This window comes from Hemitrygon akajei, chromosome 15 (genome assembly GCF_048418815.1).
Source record: "Hemitrygon akajei chromosome 15, sHemAka1.3, whole genome shotgun sequence".
NCBI lineage: Eukaryota > Metazoa > Chordata > Chondrichthyes > Myliobatiformes > Dasyatidae > Hemitrygon > Hemitrygon akajei.
The window spans coordinates 41,239,795-41,255,018 of record NC_133138.1 but is presented as its reverse complement, the minus strand read 5'-3'; the positions used below and the strand labels follow the sequence as shown (position 1 = coordinate 41,255,018).

The 15,224-nt window shown below is 46.4% G+C and overlaps 2 protein-coding genes across 2 annotated transcripts in view; one reads left to right on the top strand and one right to left on the bottom strand.

Annotated features, from left to right (window-relative positions):
* The window catches only part of LOC140739065 (uncharacterized), a 43,517-nt gene extending 37,321 nt beyond the window's left edge, over positions 1 to 6,196 (bottom strand). Inside the window, exons 1-2 of the mRNA XM_073067015.1 lie at positions 6,138 to 6,196; positions 3,916 to 3,967 (exon numbers count right to left, since the gene is read on the bottom strand). Of these exons, the coding sequence (XP_072923116.1) occupies positions 3,916 to 3,967 (52 nt within the window). The 5' untranslated portion in view covers positions 6,138 to 6,196. The remainder of the gene's footprint in view (positions 1 to 3,915; positions 3,968 to 6,137) is intronic.
* Positions 6,197 to 12,086: 5,890 nt separating this feature from the next.
* tmco6 (transmembrane and coiled-coil domains 6) overlaps positions 12,087 to 15,224 on the top strand; it is a 59,940-nt gene continuing 56,802 nt past the window's right edge. The window contains exons 1-2 of the mRNA XM_073067425.1: positions 12,087 to 12,236; positions 14,971 to 15,083. Coding sequence (XP_072923526.1) covers positions 12,146 to 12,236; positions 14,971 to 15,083 — 204 coding nt within the window. The 5' untranslated portion in view covers positions 12,087 to 12,145. The remainder of the gene's footprint in view (positions 12,237 to 14,970; positions 15,084 to 15,224) is intronic.

Here is a 15,224-nt window from a genome sequence, read left to right as displayed (position 1 = left end):
GGCACCCCTATTTCGACTGGTCCAGATACCAGCTCACAATCCATAATTACCTGATGTAGGGGCACCATTTCTATTCTGGTACCTATCCCCTTCACAGCGACCATTCCCCTTCTCCGACCGAAATCTAGTATCTCACAGCGGATCAACGACAGCTCCACCCCGGTGTCTCGCCAGATTCGGACGGGAATGGGTGGGTCTCCCCCCTTCACGGACACGGTTCCGGGTGACAGCCAAGTCTCTGACCCCTCTCGTACTCTGTCTACCCGGGGCTCTCTCGTCGATTTACTGATTACCACGGCACACCCGATAGGGACCTCTGCTTTCCCTTTTTTTGGCTCCTTTCTCGAAGCAAAGCACCTAGAGGCAATATGTCCTCCCTTCCCACAATTAAAACAGGTCAAGCCCGGAAATCTCGGGCCGCCTGGCCTTTCCCCCTCAACCTTACCACTAGCTCCCGGCGGGACCTCTGCCTCAGCCGGCGGACTTTCTCGGTCGTTCCCACGGTCTCTCGGGTAACCTTTTGGCGAGGAAAACTTTGTCCTGTGGGTTAGGGCATATTCATCTGCGAACCTAGCAATTTCCGAGATGGGCTTATTCGCCTTCTCATTCAAATACATCCGGATCTCCTCCGGACACACCCTTTTAATTCCTCAATCAAAAATAACTCCCTGATACGCCCATAATCCCCGTCCACCTGTTCCACGGTGCACCAACGGTCCAAGAGCACACCCTTTTCATAGGCTAGCTCGGTATACGTTTGATTCCACCCTTTTCGTAAATTTCTGAACCTTTGTCTATAAGCTTCAGGTACTAGCTCGTAACTCTGGAGAATGGCCTCCTTTACTTTGGCATAATTCTCCTCTTCCCCCTCCCCGACGGACAATGCCGCATATGCTCGTTGTGCCTTCCCTTTTAACACACTTTGTAACAACGCCACCCACTGCTCTTTGGGCCACTTTTGATTTACTGCCACTTTTTCAAAAAGCAAGAAATAACTATCAACATCCGACTCTTCGAATGGAGGTACTACCCTCAACTCCCGACTAACATTAAACCTCTCCTTTCGATCTAACCCTAGATCTCTTCACTCTTTCTTTAACTTCTCCAACTCCAAGTCATGTTCCCTCTGTTTCTGTTTCTCCTCATACTCTCTTTGCTTTTCAGCTCGGTCCTTCTCTTTCTCGGCTCGTTCTTTCTCTTTCTCGGCTACTTCTAGCTCTTTTAGCTGAATTTCATGCTGTCTTTGCTTTTCAGCTTGGTCCTGCTCTGTTTTCACCTCTAACCCCTTTAGTTGGAGCTCCTGGTCCTGTTTCACCTCTAACTCCTTTATGTGGAACGCCTGCTCCCTTTCTCTCTCAGCCCGTTCTTTCTCCTTCTCAGCTGCTTTATTTTAAATTCATGTTCCAATCTTAATTTCTCCAACTCTAGCTGATCCATCCCACTAGCTGGTACTTTTTCAGGGATATTTTCCAATACCTCAGCTTCGAACACATTCTTCCCAATGTAATACTGAGTTATGACCCTTCGCACTTCCCGCTTTTTCATTGATGACCTCACCTCTGTGAGGCTTAACCCCTTCGCCAGATTTACCAAGACTAATTTTGTAGCTGCCTCTAGCGCCCCCAGAGTCGGGTTTTTCATAAATTCATCCATGTCCATCTTTGCTGGTTTCCCGTCTGGCTACCCGCGTACCAGATCCAAATTTTTTGACTTACAAACCCAATTCACTGACCTCCCAATTTGGTTTCAAATCTCGAGACGAGGCCCCACGTTGTTACGTATTCCGTAACTGGATCACTTACCAGCAAAGATAGAGAGGTCCGCTGAAGTCTGATGGTACCATTTTTAAACGTTTTTATTTATAAAGGGGCACAAAAGTAAGGTTAATACAAACATTCAGATAATATACATCATCAATACTCAATCTAAAGCACGGGTATAGTAATAATCAACAATTCGAAGTAGCTCTATCATTTGTCTAGGGGTAAAACGATTGTCTGATGGAAATATAAACAGTCTCGCCAGTTCATGAAGGCTTTTAGCCGTTTGAGGGACCGCTGGGTGTTCATGGGTTGGAGAGAGAAAATAAACTTGCCAGCCTGTTGGACTCAAATCGTGTTCAGGACCGTGAGTTCCCCGTTGTCAGTTCGGAATCCTTTTCGGGGTTATTAGCCACTCGATTCCCTAGCTAGGGGAACCAAATCACACGTGGCTCCCGAGCAGCGTTCCCGTTCGTACGGGAACGATCAGCGATGGTGTCTCCGTCTGGTGCGTCGCTAGAGTACCGCCTCCTGCAGTCTCTGTTTTATCATGGCTGGCAGATTTGTAAATGTCAATCAAGGTAGGGTGATACCATTCCCACACCACATTGCCCGAGGGTGTCCATGTCCCTGATAGCTGGCACGTACTATAGAGTTGCAATTCACACAGGTGCCTCTAAGAACAATGGTCAAATCCGTTGCATTGTCTCTCGTTTCCTGGGTCCAAGACCCGAATTAATAGCGATCTTGCGATTCTCCGGAAGGAGGGGGCTGGTCCCGCACCCTTCGGCCCCTCAGAGCTGTGGTACATTCATAACAGGACTAACTGAAAGGAAAGATAGTAAGAGATTTGAAAGTAGTGGGGGGGAGGTGGAAATGTGAAATGATAGGAGAAGACCAGAGGGGGTGGGATGAAGCTAAGAGCTGGAAAGGTGATTGGCGAAAGTGATACCGAGCTGGAGAAGGGAAAGGATCATGGGACGGGAGGCCTCGGGAAAAAGAAAGGAGGGGGGGAAGCACCAGAGGGAGATGGAGAACAGGCAAACAACTAAATATGTCAGGGATTAAAATTTCTGTAAAAGAGAAAGCAGGATCTCCCAGTGGCTACACATTTTAATTCCACGTCCCATTCCCATTCTGATATGTCTATTCATGGCCTCCTCTACTGTTAAAATTAATCCAAACTCAGGCTGGAGGAACAACACCTTATATACCGGCTGGGTAGCCTCCAATATGATGGCGTGAACATTGGCTTCTCTAACTTCCATTAATGCCCCTCCTCCCCTTCTTACCCCATCCCTGACATATTTAGTTGTTTGCCTGTTCTCCATCTCCTCTGGTGCTTCCCCCCACCACCCTTTTCTTTCTCCTGAGGCCTCCCGTCCCATGATCCTTTCCCTTCTCCAGCTCAGTATCACTTTCGCCAATCACCTTTCCAGCTCTTAGCTTCATCCCACCCCCTCTGGTCTTCTCCTATCATTTTGCATTTCCCCCTCCCCCCACTACTTTCAAATCTCTTATTATCTTTCCTTTTGGTTAGTCCTGACGAAGGGTCTCGGCCTGAAACGTCGACAGCGCATCTCCCTATAGATGCTGCCTGGCCTGCTGTGTTCCACCAGCGTTTTGTGTGTGTTGTTTGAATTTCCAGCATCTGCAGATTTCCTCGTGTTTGCACATAAAATTTCTTCTCTCTCTCGCCCCACTCACACTTACACACATAATTTCTCTTTCTCTCTCTCTTTCACTTCTCACACACACAGTCTCACAAAAACACACATACACACAGTCTCCTTCTCTCTCTTCCCCCCTCTCCCTCTCCCACACACATAAAATCTCTCCGTCTCTCTCACACACACATTCCATCTGCCTTACTTGCACACAACACACACAAAGGCTCTCTTTTTCCCTCTCTCTCTTTCCCTCTGTCTCTCACATATACACTCAATCCGTCTGACACACACACAGAGCCTCTCTCTCTCTCTCCCTACCCACCACCATTTACCTACACAGCCCCCAGCCTGAAGTGCTCCACAAACCACCAGAAGAGCCCCACAAACCCTGTTGAAGACACAAACCTCTGCCCTATTGACCACAGAACCTGAACACCACACTGTTCCCACAGCACACTGTGAGGTGCCTGACTTGGAGTACTCACCTGGTGTCTGCTGGATTCCAACGGCTACCTGAACGTGAATCTCTTCAGACATCTGAGGCAAAGGAAACAAGCAGCTGAGAATTCCACGTTGTGACTGTGGATCCAATTTGCAATAATTCAAGTCTATTGTCATTCAACCGTACACATGTTTACTGCCAAACAGAACAATGTCCCTCTGCACCAACGTGAACAACACAGTACAAATAACTCACATACATTGCATGTAAAGTAACATTACCACAAATAAATTAACAAATAATAAAATACATTACAGAAGATTGAGATTTAGCATAACGTACTATTGGGAGCATTTAATAGGGAGGGGAGTCTATCCCCACTACACCCCCTGGCTATAATAACCTTAAGGTACATAGCACTTTTTTATGGAGCTTCAAACACACTGCTTGAGGACCTCAGTGGGCCGAGCACCCCCTGTGTATGTGGAGGGAGGAGTGGGTAAGGAATTGTTGATGTTTTGGTCTGAGAAGCAGAACTAGAATCAGATTCAGGTTTACTTTCTCTGATTTATTTGACATGAAATTTGTTGTTTTGTGGCAGCAACACAGTGCAAAGACAAAAATTATTATATATTACAAAATAAATAAATAATGCATATAAAGAATTAGTGAGGTACTCTTCATTGTTTTTTGTCAATTCAGAAATCTGATGGTGGAGGGGAAGAAGCTTTTCCTGAAATATTGAGTGTGCGTCTTCAGGCTCCTGTACCTCCTCCCTGTGGTAGCAATGAGAAGAGGGCATGTCCTGGATGGTGAGGGTCCTTAGTGAGGGATGCTGCCTCCTGAGGCACTGCCTCTTGAAGATTGTGGGGAGGGTTGTGGCTGTGACAGAGCTATGGCCTCTTGTGATATAGTGCTTTGGTGCCACCGTACCAGAGGGTGATGTAACTAGTCAGAATGCTCTCCATGGTATATCTGCAGAATTTTGGGAGAGTCTTTGGTGACATACCAAGTCTCCTCAAACTCTAAACCAAGTTTAGCCATTGGCGTGCCTTCTTTGTGATTGCATCAGTCTGTTGGACATCGGACTGAGAATGGAGGTGGAAGGTGACCAGTAGGATAGGTGTTTCCACCTATCATCCACCTGCCCGATTCCAATCTTCACCCCACCCCACCCTACACCCTCCCCCATCTGTCCATCATCCCACACCTGTCTTCATCCACCTGTCCATCTCTGATCTTCACCCCACCCCACCCCACACCCTCCCCCATCTGTCCATCATCCCACACCTGTCTTCATCCACCTGTCCATCTCCGATCTTCACCACACCCCACCCCACACCCTCCCCCATCTATCCAACATCCCACACTCGTCTTCATCCACCTGCCCGATTCCGATCTTCACCCCACCCCACCCCACACCCTCCCCATCTATCCAACATCCCACACTCGTCTTCATCCACCTGCCCAACTCCGATCTTCACCCCACCCCACCCCACACCCTCCCCCATCTATCCAACATCCCACACCTGTCTTCATCCACCTGCCCGATTCCGACCTTCACCCCACCCCACCCCACACTCTCCCCCATCTGTCCATCATCCCACACCTGTCTTCATCCACCTGTCCATCTCTGATCTTCACCCCACCCCACCCCACACCTCTGTCTACACTTCTCACTGTGTCAGTAAAGCAACCAGCATAATCAAAGACCTCAACTACATACCTCATGTTTTGTATTTAATATTTCAGTAATATTTGAGCAATCTTGTATATATTATTTGATTAAGCATTCTTGTTCATTTAAAAAAATCACTACGGGTTATATGTATAAATGTGTGAATTGCATAAGACATCACATTACCATGTGATACGCGTGCAACTCGCTTAAAGTAAACTCGAAGCTAGACACACATTTCAGTCTTCCGTGTTTTCAGTTGAACTAGTTTAATGTTTTGAAGTGTTATGATCCCAGCCCCCTCCTTTGTGAGAATCACAAGAGCCCTAGTGAAGGGGGGGTCAATGACCCAAGAGAAGAGAGAGATACGTGCGGTGTCCCTCGTTTCACGGCAAGGCAAAAGCTGGCGACTGTGGTCATTGTCTCGTGGAGACACCTTTGTGAATTGGGAACTGTACTACGTGTATACCCTCGGGCAATGTGGGTGGAGAGATGGAGAGAGATTGCATCATCCCAACCTGATTGACATCTGAGACCCCGTGAGCTCAGATAAAAGAGGGATTGTAAAGACGGCCCCCCAGACGCACCAGAAGACATGCTAGAAATCCTGTGACAGCGTTTAATAGCGACAGCCGGTGGGGAGGTTCGTGTGTGTCTTTTCCTTGCCTGGGATTGGTGACCTCACCATGAAATAATGGCTTCAGCTACAGGAGAGGCCACGAGTGAACGGCCACCCCCCAACGAGACTCCGACGGATCGAACTCCTAAAGGTTGGAAAAAACCCGCCGGGTAACTGTTTCATTCAAGCTCTATCTCTCTCTCTATAACAAAAGTGCACCACCGCGAACCCCCAAAAGACGGCAGCTGGTGGAACTGCAGTGAACGCAAGACTTTTAGATATACAGCGGACAATATATATATTACCCCTAGACAACGATAGAGCTTATTTCTTATTGATTATTACTATACCTGCGCTTTAGATTGAGTATTGACGACGTATGTTATCTGAATGTTTGTATTAACCTTACTTTTGTGCCCCTTTATAAATAAAAACATTTAAAAATGGTACCATCAGACTTCAGCGGACCTCTCTATCTTTGCTGGTAAGTGATCCAGTTACGGGATACGTAACAGAAGTTACAAAAGATAACTCCCCAGATATTCTCTCCTCTCCCCTCTCCCACCGGGAGGGGAGTTAACGGTGGATGGGCAGGGTGATTGTCTTCGGCAAGAGACAGAAAAGCCTTTCAAGTTCCAACAGGCTGAGGGACAACTCCTGTTATCAGATTTCTGAACTGACCTCCCACATGATAAAGAATAAGAACATAAGACATAGGAGCAGAAACAGGCCATTCAGCCCATTGAGTCTGCTCCACCATTCCATCATGGCCGATTTACTACCTCTCTCAATACCATTTCCCTGCCTTCTTCTCATAACCTATGTCACCCTTTCTAATTAAAACCTATCAACCTCTGCTTTAAATATACCCAATGACTTGGTCTCCACAGCTTTCTGTGGCAATGAATTCCACAGATTCATCGTCCTCTGACTAAAGAAATTCCTTCTCATCTCTGTTCTAAATGGACGTCTCTCTATGCTGAGACTGTTCCCAATGGTCCAAGACTCCCCCATGATTGGAAACATCCTCTCCACATCCACTCTACCTAGACCTTTCAATATTCAGATGGTTTCAATGAGATCCCCCTCATTTTTCTAAATTCCAGTGAATACAGGAGACATCAAACGCTCCTCATACGTTAACTCTTTCATTCCTGGAAAGAACTCTTAATCACTGATTTACCTCATTGTGGTCCTTGTATTTCATTTGTCCAACTGCACTGCACGTTCTCTGTTACTACAACTCTTTCTTCGCTGTTCCATTTTCTGTTTACACTACACACTATTACACAATAATACCTGGGGGCACAATTTTAAAGTGAATGGATATAGGGGGGATGTCAGAGGTAGGTTTTTTTGCACAGGGAGTGGTGGGTGTGTGGAACACCCTGCCAGGGGTGGTGGTAAAGGCCATCCAGGACATTAAGAGCCTCTTAGATGGGCACAAGGATGATAGAAAAATGGGCAATATGGTAGGGAAGGGTTAGATTAATCTTGGAGTAGGTTAAAAGGTTGGCACAACCTTGTGGGCCAAAGGGCCTGTACTGTGTTGTAGTGTTCTATGTTCTTTATATAATAGTATTTTCCATTCCAGGATCAAGGATCAACATTATTCGCCTTATTGCTGGGGTGGAAATACATCTCTACCAAAGGAGGGGAAAAGCACTAGCCTAGGGGTCACTCATGGGCACCTGCTTAGCACCCCCCCCCCCCACCGATCAGGGTCATGTGAAGCCATGGGAATGGGTGGCGGATGGTCGTATGAGCAGTCGGTGCGGATCACAAGTCCTGGTTCTGCGACCACTGACGCCAGGCAGACAATCTCTGAAGAATACGGATAATGGCTGGAGTCATCTGTCTTGTAAAGACACTGCCCAGAAGAAGACAATGGCAGACCACTTCTGTAGGGAAATTTGTCAAGAACAATTGTGGTCATGGAAGGACCAAGACCGTCCACGTCACACGACACGGCACTTAAGAAACGAACATTTACATGTATTAGTAATTTGCTGTGGTGAGTCGGTCAGGGCACTACATGCAACATTCAATCATTATAAACACGAGAACATCAGCAGATGCTGGAAATCCAGAGCAACACACACAAAACACTGAAGGAACTCAGCAAGCAGCGTCTGTGGAAATGAATAGATTGTTGACATTTTGGACAGACACCCTTCATCGGGCCTGGAAAGGAAGGGGGAAGGTTCCAGAATAAAAAGGTGTGGGGAGAGGAAGGAGGCTAGCTAGAAGGTGATAGGTGAAGCCAGGTGGGTGGGAAAGGTCAAGAAATCTGATAGAAGAGGAGAGTGAACCACTGGAGAAGGGAAAGGAGGAGGGGACTGAGGGGAAGTAATAAGCAGATGAGAAGAGGTAAAAGGTCAGAGTAGGGAATGGGGGGGGGGGTGTACAGGCGTAATTTCTTTACTAGAAGGAGAACTCAAAATTCATACCATCAGGTTGGAGGCTACCCGGACGGAATATGAGGTGTTGCTCCTCCACCCTGAGGGCGGTCTCATCATGGCAAAACTGGAGGCCGTGGACCAAACACACAGGAAAGGGAATGGGGATGGGAATTAAACTGTTTGACCACCGGGAAGTCTCACTTGTGGCGGATGGAGTAGAGGTACTGGACAATTATAAAGAATAAAGAATTATGTAAAAAATAAAGTTGAAAGTATAGGTTTGGAATATGAATATCAAATTCTGCTTTCTTTTAACTAATGTAATTATACAAGGCATCATGTGTCTGGATGCTCACAAATGCTTTTCATTGTATCTCAGTACATGTGACAATAATAAATAAATAAACATCAAAAAATTCTTCAGAAACTTACTTTGACCAAATGCTTCTCTCCTCTGCGTGATGTTTGTTCCGAAAACAGGCAGAGAGTCTGGAGCAACGTTCGCTGATCAGGTCTTCATTAGCTAACAGCAGCCGTTGCTTTTCCAAATCTCATTGAATCAACTGGGGATTTGCAAACTCCTGGTGAATACTCAGCAGATTAAAAATTAAAACTTGGCCTGTCCGAGTGCTCCAACATTACAATGAATGTTTCATCAGGCTGGGAATCATTTTACAATGGAAAGACTGTGGAGTTAAATTATAAATAACGCTTCAATTTATCTGGCTCTAATGTTTGTTGTAACTGCTCAAACCTTTTTTTGGGTTGCATCCCCTGACTTTCCTTCCTTCCATTAGCGAGTTTTTATGCTCCCACATAAAAGCACCAGAGTAGGGAATGGGGGGGGGGGGGTGTACAGGCGTAATTTCTTTACTAGAAGGAGAACTTAAAATTCATACCATCAGGTTGGAGGCTACCCGGACGGAATATGAGGTGTTGCTCCTCCACCCTGAGGGCGGTCTCATCATGGCAAAACTGGAGGCCGTGGACCAAACACACAGGAAAGGGAATGGGGATGGGAATTAAACTGTTTGACCACCGGGAAGTCTCACTTGTGGCGGATGGAGTAGAGGTACTGGACAATTCCCATACTCCCACAAGGTGCTTTTACAAATCTGGTGAAGTTCCTTTAAAAGTGTTTTATGGATTTTGCTCACTGTGGCAATATGATGGGAAAATCTTTCACCAGGAACCAGAGTCATAGAGTGCTACAGCCAGAAACAGGCCCTTCAGCCCATCTAGTCCATACCAAACTGCTGATCATCCTAGTGCCATTGACCTGCACCTGGACCTTCACCCTCTGTACCCCTGCCTGTATTTCATTAATATTATTACTAATATTATTGAGATACAAAGTGGAACAGGCCCTCCTGGCCCAACGAGCAGCACCACCCAGCAAGCAACCGACTTTTCCCCAGCCTAATCACAGGACAATTTTCAATCACTGATTAACCTACTAACCAGTACACTGTGGGAGGAAACCAGAGCACCTGGAGGAAACCTCATGCATTTCATGGGGAGGATGTACAAACTCCTTACAGAGCATGCTGGGATTGAACTCTGAACTCTGGAGGCCTGAGCTGTAATAGCATCGCATTAACCGCTGTTCTCCCGTGATGCCCCCTCATATACCTAACCAAACATCCCTTAACTGTTGCAATTAAACGTGCATCCACCACTTCCACTGACAGCTCATTCCACTCTCATCACCCTGAGTGAAGAAGCTCCCCATCAAAGGTAGTGTAATACTTCACCTTTCACCCTTAACCTATGACTTTTATTTCTAGTTTTAGTGGAAAAAGCCTGTTTGCATTTACCCTGTCTATGCCCTCGTAATTTTGTATATCTCTATCAAAAACCTCCCCTCAATCTCCTATGCTCCAGGGAATAAAGTCCCAACCTATTCAACCCTATAACTCAGGTCCTCAAGTCCTAGCAAAGTCCTCGTAAACTTCCTCTGCACTCTTTCAATCTTATTGATACCTTTCCTGTAGGTAGGTGACCTGAACTGGACACGATACTCCGAGTTAAGGCTGACTAGCATCTTATATAACTTCAGCAAAACATCCCAACTCCTGTACTCAATAAAAGCAACACACACAAAATACTGGAAGTGCTCAGCAAGCCAGGCAGCATCTATGGAAGAGTACAGCCAATGTTTCGGTCCAAGACTCATCAGCAGGTTTACGTACGCCCAGATTCTGATTGAAGTTTATTTATCCTGGGAATCATTTTACAATGGGAAACAATCAGAAAAAGAGCAATTGCTCAAAAACTAATATAGTTGTACCATGGAGAGCATTCTGACAGGTTGCATCACTGTCTGGTATGGAGGGGCTACTGAACAGGACCAAAAGAAGCTGCAGAAGGTTGTAAATCTAGTCAGTTCCATCTTGGGCACTAGCCTACAAAGTATCCAGATCATCTTTAGGGAGCGGTGTCTCAGAAAGGCAGAGTCCATCATTAAGGACCTCCAGCACCCAGGGCATGCCCTTTTCTCACTGCTACCATCAGGTAGGAGGTACAGAAGCCTGAAGGCACACACTCAGCAATTCAGGAACAGCTTCTTCCCCTCTGCCATCTGATCAGACAGACATACTTTATTGATCCCGAGGGAAATTGGGGTTCGTTACAGTCGCACCAACCAAGAATAGTGTAGAAATATAGCAATATAAAACCATAAATAATTAAATAATAATAAGTTAATCATGCCAAGTGGAAATAAGTCCAGGACCAGCCTATTGGCTCAGGGTGTCTGTCACTCCGAGGGAGGAGTTGTAAAGTTTGATGGTCACAGGCAGGAATGACTTCCTATAACGCTCAGTGTTGCATCTCGGTGGAATGAGTCTCTGGCTGAATGTACTCCTGTGCCTAACCAGTACATTATGGAGTGGATGGGAGCCATTGTCCAAGATGGCGTCCCTAAGTGGATATTGAATCTTTGGACACTACCTCACTTTTTTTTAATATACAGTAGTTCTGTTTTGGAACATTTTTAAACAATCTATTCAATATACGTAATTGATTTACTTGTTTATTTATTATTATGTCTTATTTATTATTATTATTTCTCTCTGCTAGATTATGTATTGCGTTGAGCTAAGTTAACAAATTTCAGGTCAGATGTCGGTGATAATAAACCTGATGCCCTCTGCTCGTTGCCACCGTCAAGAACGGGTCCAGAAGTCTGGAGACATGGACACACAAATTCCTCCCGTCCGCCATTCGACTTCCGAACGGCCCTCGAATGAATACACAACTCTACCTCACTATTCCTTTTTTGCACTATCGATCTATCTGACCATCTCAAAGTAGATGCTTAACCGCTGAGGACAAGATTTAAATTAATAAAAGAATCACATAGTTGCACCAATACTTATGAAACCAGAGCGTGTCAGGTGGAAATTCCAGTTCCCACACCTCCTCCGAGGCTGCAGGGGGCGACGAGGAGCCGCGAACGTCATCAGCGCGCGACGGAGGCAACAAGCCCAGGTTAATAGTGCGCGGCAGTGGCGGCGGCGGAGCGGGACGGGACGAGACGAGACGAGGGTGTCTTCAGTGTGGAACCGCCGACATGTGGCGGGGGAGCGGAGCCGTGAGCCGGTCCCGTGGCGGGGCTGCGGCCGTGGACGAGATCAAAGCCCGGAGGAGGCAGCAGGAGTGGGGTGAGCCGAGCTGGGGGGACGTGAGGATCCTATCGCTCTCCTCCCCACCCTGGTCCCTCTTCCCCCGTCTCTCTCCTAGCTTTGGTCCTTTCCCCCTCCCCCCCACCCTGTGTCTCTCTCCCAGCTCCGGTCCTTTCTCCCCACCTTGGTCCCTCTTCCCCCTTGTCTCTCTCTCCCCCACCGGTCCCCATGTTTGGAGGGGTCGACGTTTTGAGCTGAGACCCTTCATCAGTCCCATTGAAGGATCTCAGCATGAAGCATTGACTCTCCATTTAGCCCCCACTGACGTCCTCCAGCTGTTTGTTTTGCTCTTTGAATTCTTAAACTACTTTCTTTTGATGTTTTAAGTTCAATTTCAGGTTTTATTGTCATGAATACAGCCAAATGAGACAATATTCCTCCAGTGCTATCATGTTTGCTGTTGTGTGCTGGGGCAGCAGGCTGAGGGTAGCAGACACTAACCGAATCAACAAACTCATTCATAAGGCCAGTGATGTTGTGGGGGTGGAACTGGACTCTGATGGTGGTGTCTGAAAAGAGGATGCTGTCCAAGTTGCACGCCATCTTGGACAATGACTCCCATCCACTCCATAATGTACTGGTTAGGCACAGGAGTACATTCAGCCAGAGACTCATTCCACCAAGATGTAACACTGAGCGTCATAGGAAGTCATTCCTACCTGTGGCCATCAAACTTTACAACTCCTCCCTCGGAGTGTCAGACACCCTGAGCCAATAGGCTGGTCCTGGACTTTATTTCCACTTGGCATGATTAACTTAGCATTATTTAATTATTTATGGTTTTATATTGCTATATTTCTTCACTATTCTTGGTTGGTGCGGCTGTAACGAAATCCAATTTCCCTCGGGATCAATAAAGTATGTCTCTGTCTGTCAGTGCACAACACATTACCAACAGCACACAGCACATATAACTATGCAGTCACACAAAAAATAATAGAGCCTGTCCCCGAGTGGTGTGGCATGTGGACTGATGGTGCGTCAGATGTTACTTACTTAGAGGTATCACAAGGAGTAGACCTTTCCGGCCCTTTGAAGTGTGCGCTCCAGCAACCCCCGATTAACCCTTGCCTAATCACATGACAATTCACAATGATCAATTAACCTACTAACAAACGTCTTTGGACTGTGGGTGGAAAGCAGAGCGCCTGGAGGAAGTCCACATACTCGGAGAGGATGTATAGAGACTCCTTACAGACAGCGCTGGAATTGAACTCTGAACTCCCAAACACCCAGAGCTGTAACAGTGTCGCACTAATCATAACTAACATGGCACTACTGTGTTGTTCTAGTCCAGCTTGTTCCAAATCAAGCAAGCACTGGAGGCAGGGGGGACCAGTCCCCAAAGTAGTATGCAGTCCAGGCCTTTGCTTTCTCCCACACCGCCTCTGGCATCTCCTCTCCTGGATGGCTGCAGCAAATGACACTCTGTCATGTGGGTTTGTGCAATAGCTGAGGCAATCTGCCATCAGTCTCACCATCCTTTTGTTAAAAAATAGGAAGACTTTCCCGATGTTCTGGGATTAATTTTTACCCTTCAAACCAAATTATTGCTGTCAGTGAGAACTTTATTACACCTTCCATCACCCCCATCTTATACTGGCATCTTCCCTCTTCCTTTCCATTCCTGATAAAAGGGTCTTGGGCTCAAAACGTTGACTGTTTATTCATTTTTGTAGATGCTGCCTGATCTGAGTTCCTGCAGCAATTTGTGTGTGTTTCTCTGGATTTCCAGCATCTGCAGAAACTCTTGAGTTGACTTTCCTAACTGATCCTTGGTTCACTGATCATACCTTGTGTCTCCTCCCAACTGCATGTGGGTTCACTGTTTCTTTCCATGAGGTTTTCAGTGGAAAATCCCCTCAGTAGTGTGAGGGTTGTACCATGGCTGTGTGCCACAGGGTGTCTGTGTAAATGATGAATTCCTCACTCATTGGCTTTATATTTTTAATTGTGATTCAGTGCAGTTAGTGTTTCCTGCATGACAGCATTTACCAATTTAAAAGTATTTAGTAAGTTGAGACTGAAAAAAGAATGCAGCTCTTTTAACACCTTCATAGTGCTTTGGTGATATAACTATAGCGGTAATATTTAAAGACAGAATTAGCAATACCACGTGGAATAGGCCCTTCCAGCCCTTAAAGCTGCCTCACTCGGCCATTCCCCATTGTAATCCTGGCCTAATCTCAGGATTGCTGGCCGGTGGTGTAGTGGCATCGGATTTCGAGGCGAGTGGTCCAGAGTGATCCAGCCGGCTTCCTTCGTGCTTTTCATCCATGCTGGTTCAGCGTTGAGCTAGCAACTTGGCTTCATTTTTAAAAAAGACAGAGAAAAATGCTAAAGAAACTGCAAGGTTGCCAACTGATGCGCCAGAAGGCGCGGAAAAGATCACAGGACAATTTGCAATGACCAATTAACCTACCAACCATTACGTCTTTAGACTGTAGGAGGAAACCAGAGCATTCAGAGGAAATCTTCACCTGACAGGGAGGAACATACAATCTCCTTAGGCAGCAGCGGGAATTGAACCTGGGCCATCTGTACTGTAAAGCGTTGTGTTAACCACTACACTGCTGTGCCACCTGTTCTTGACATAAATCCATAAAATTCCAAACAACACTTAGTTTACCTGCAATGTTTGGGTTGGTTGACACTCAATGTTACTGCTCAGCAGTTTGACTTACAAGCTGCTCAATTTTCCTTTTGTGCTCAGCTCTGAGAAAGGCACGGAGGGAGAAGCAACTCGTCAGCAAGAGACTGCTGAGGGAGCTTCAAGATGACGGAGAAGAGATGGAGATAAGAGAGCCCTTGGTCACCCAAGACGAGGTAAGACCCACTCAGTCCTGGTTCTGGCCTGTCCTGTGATGACCAACGTTCCCTCTAATTTTTGTTAACGTTTTCACAGGCCACCCATTGTTCTGAGCAGGACATTTTTAAATGGCATGAAAATGGCACAACACTTTAAAT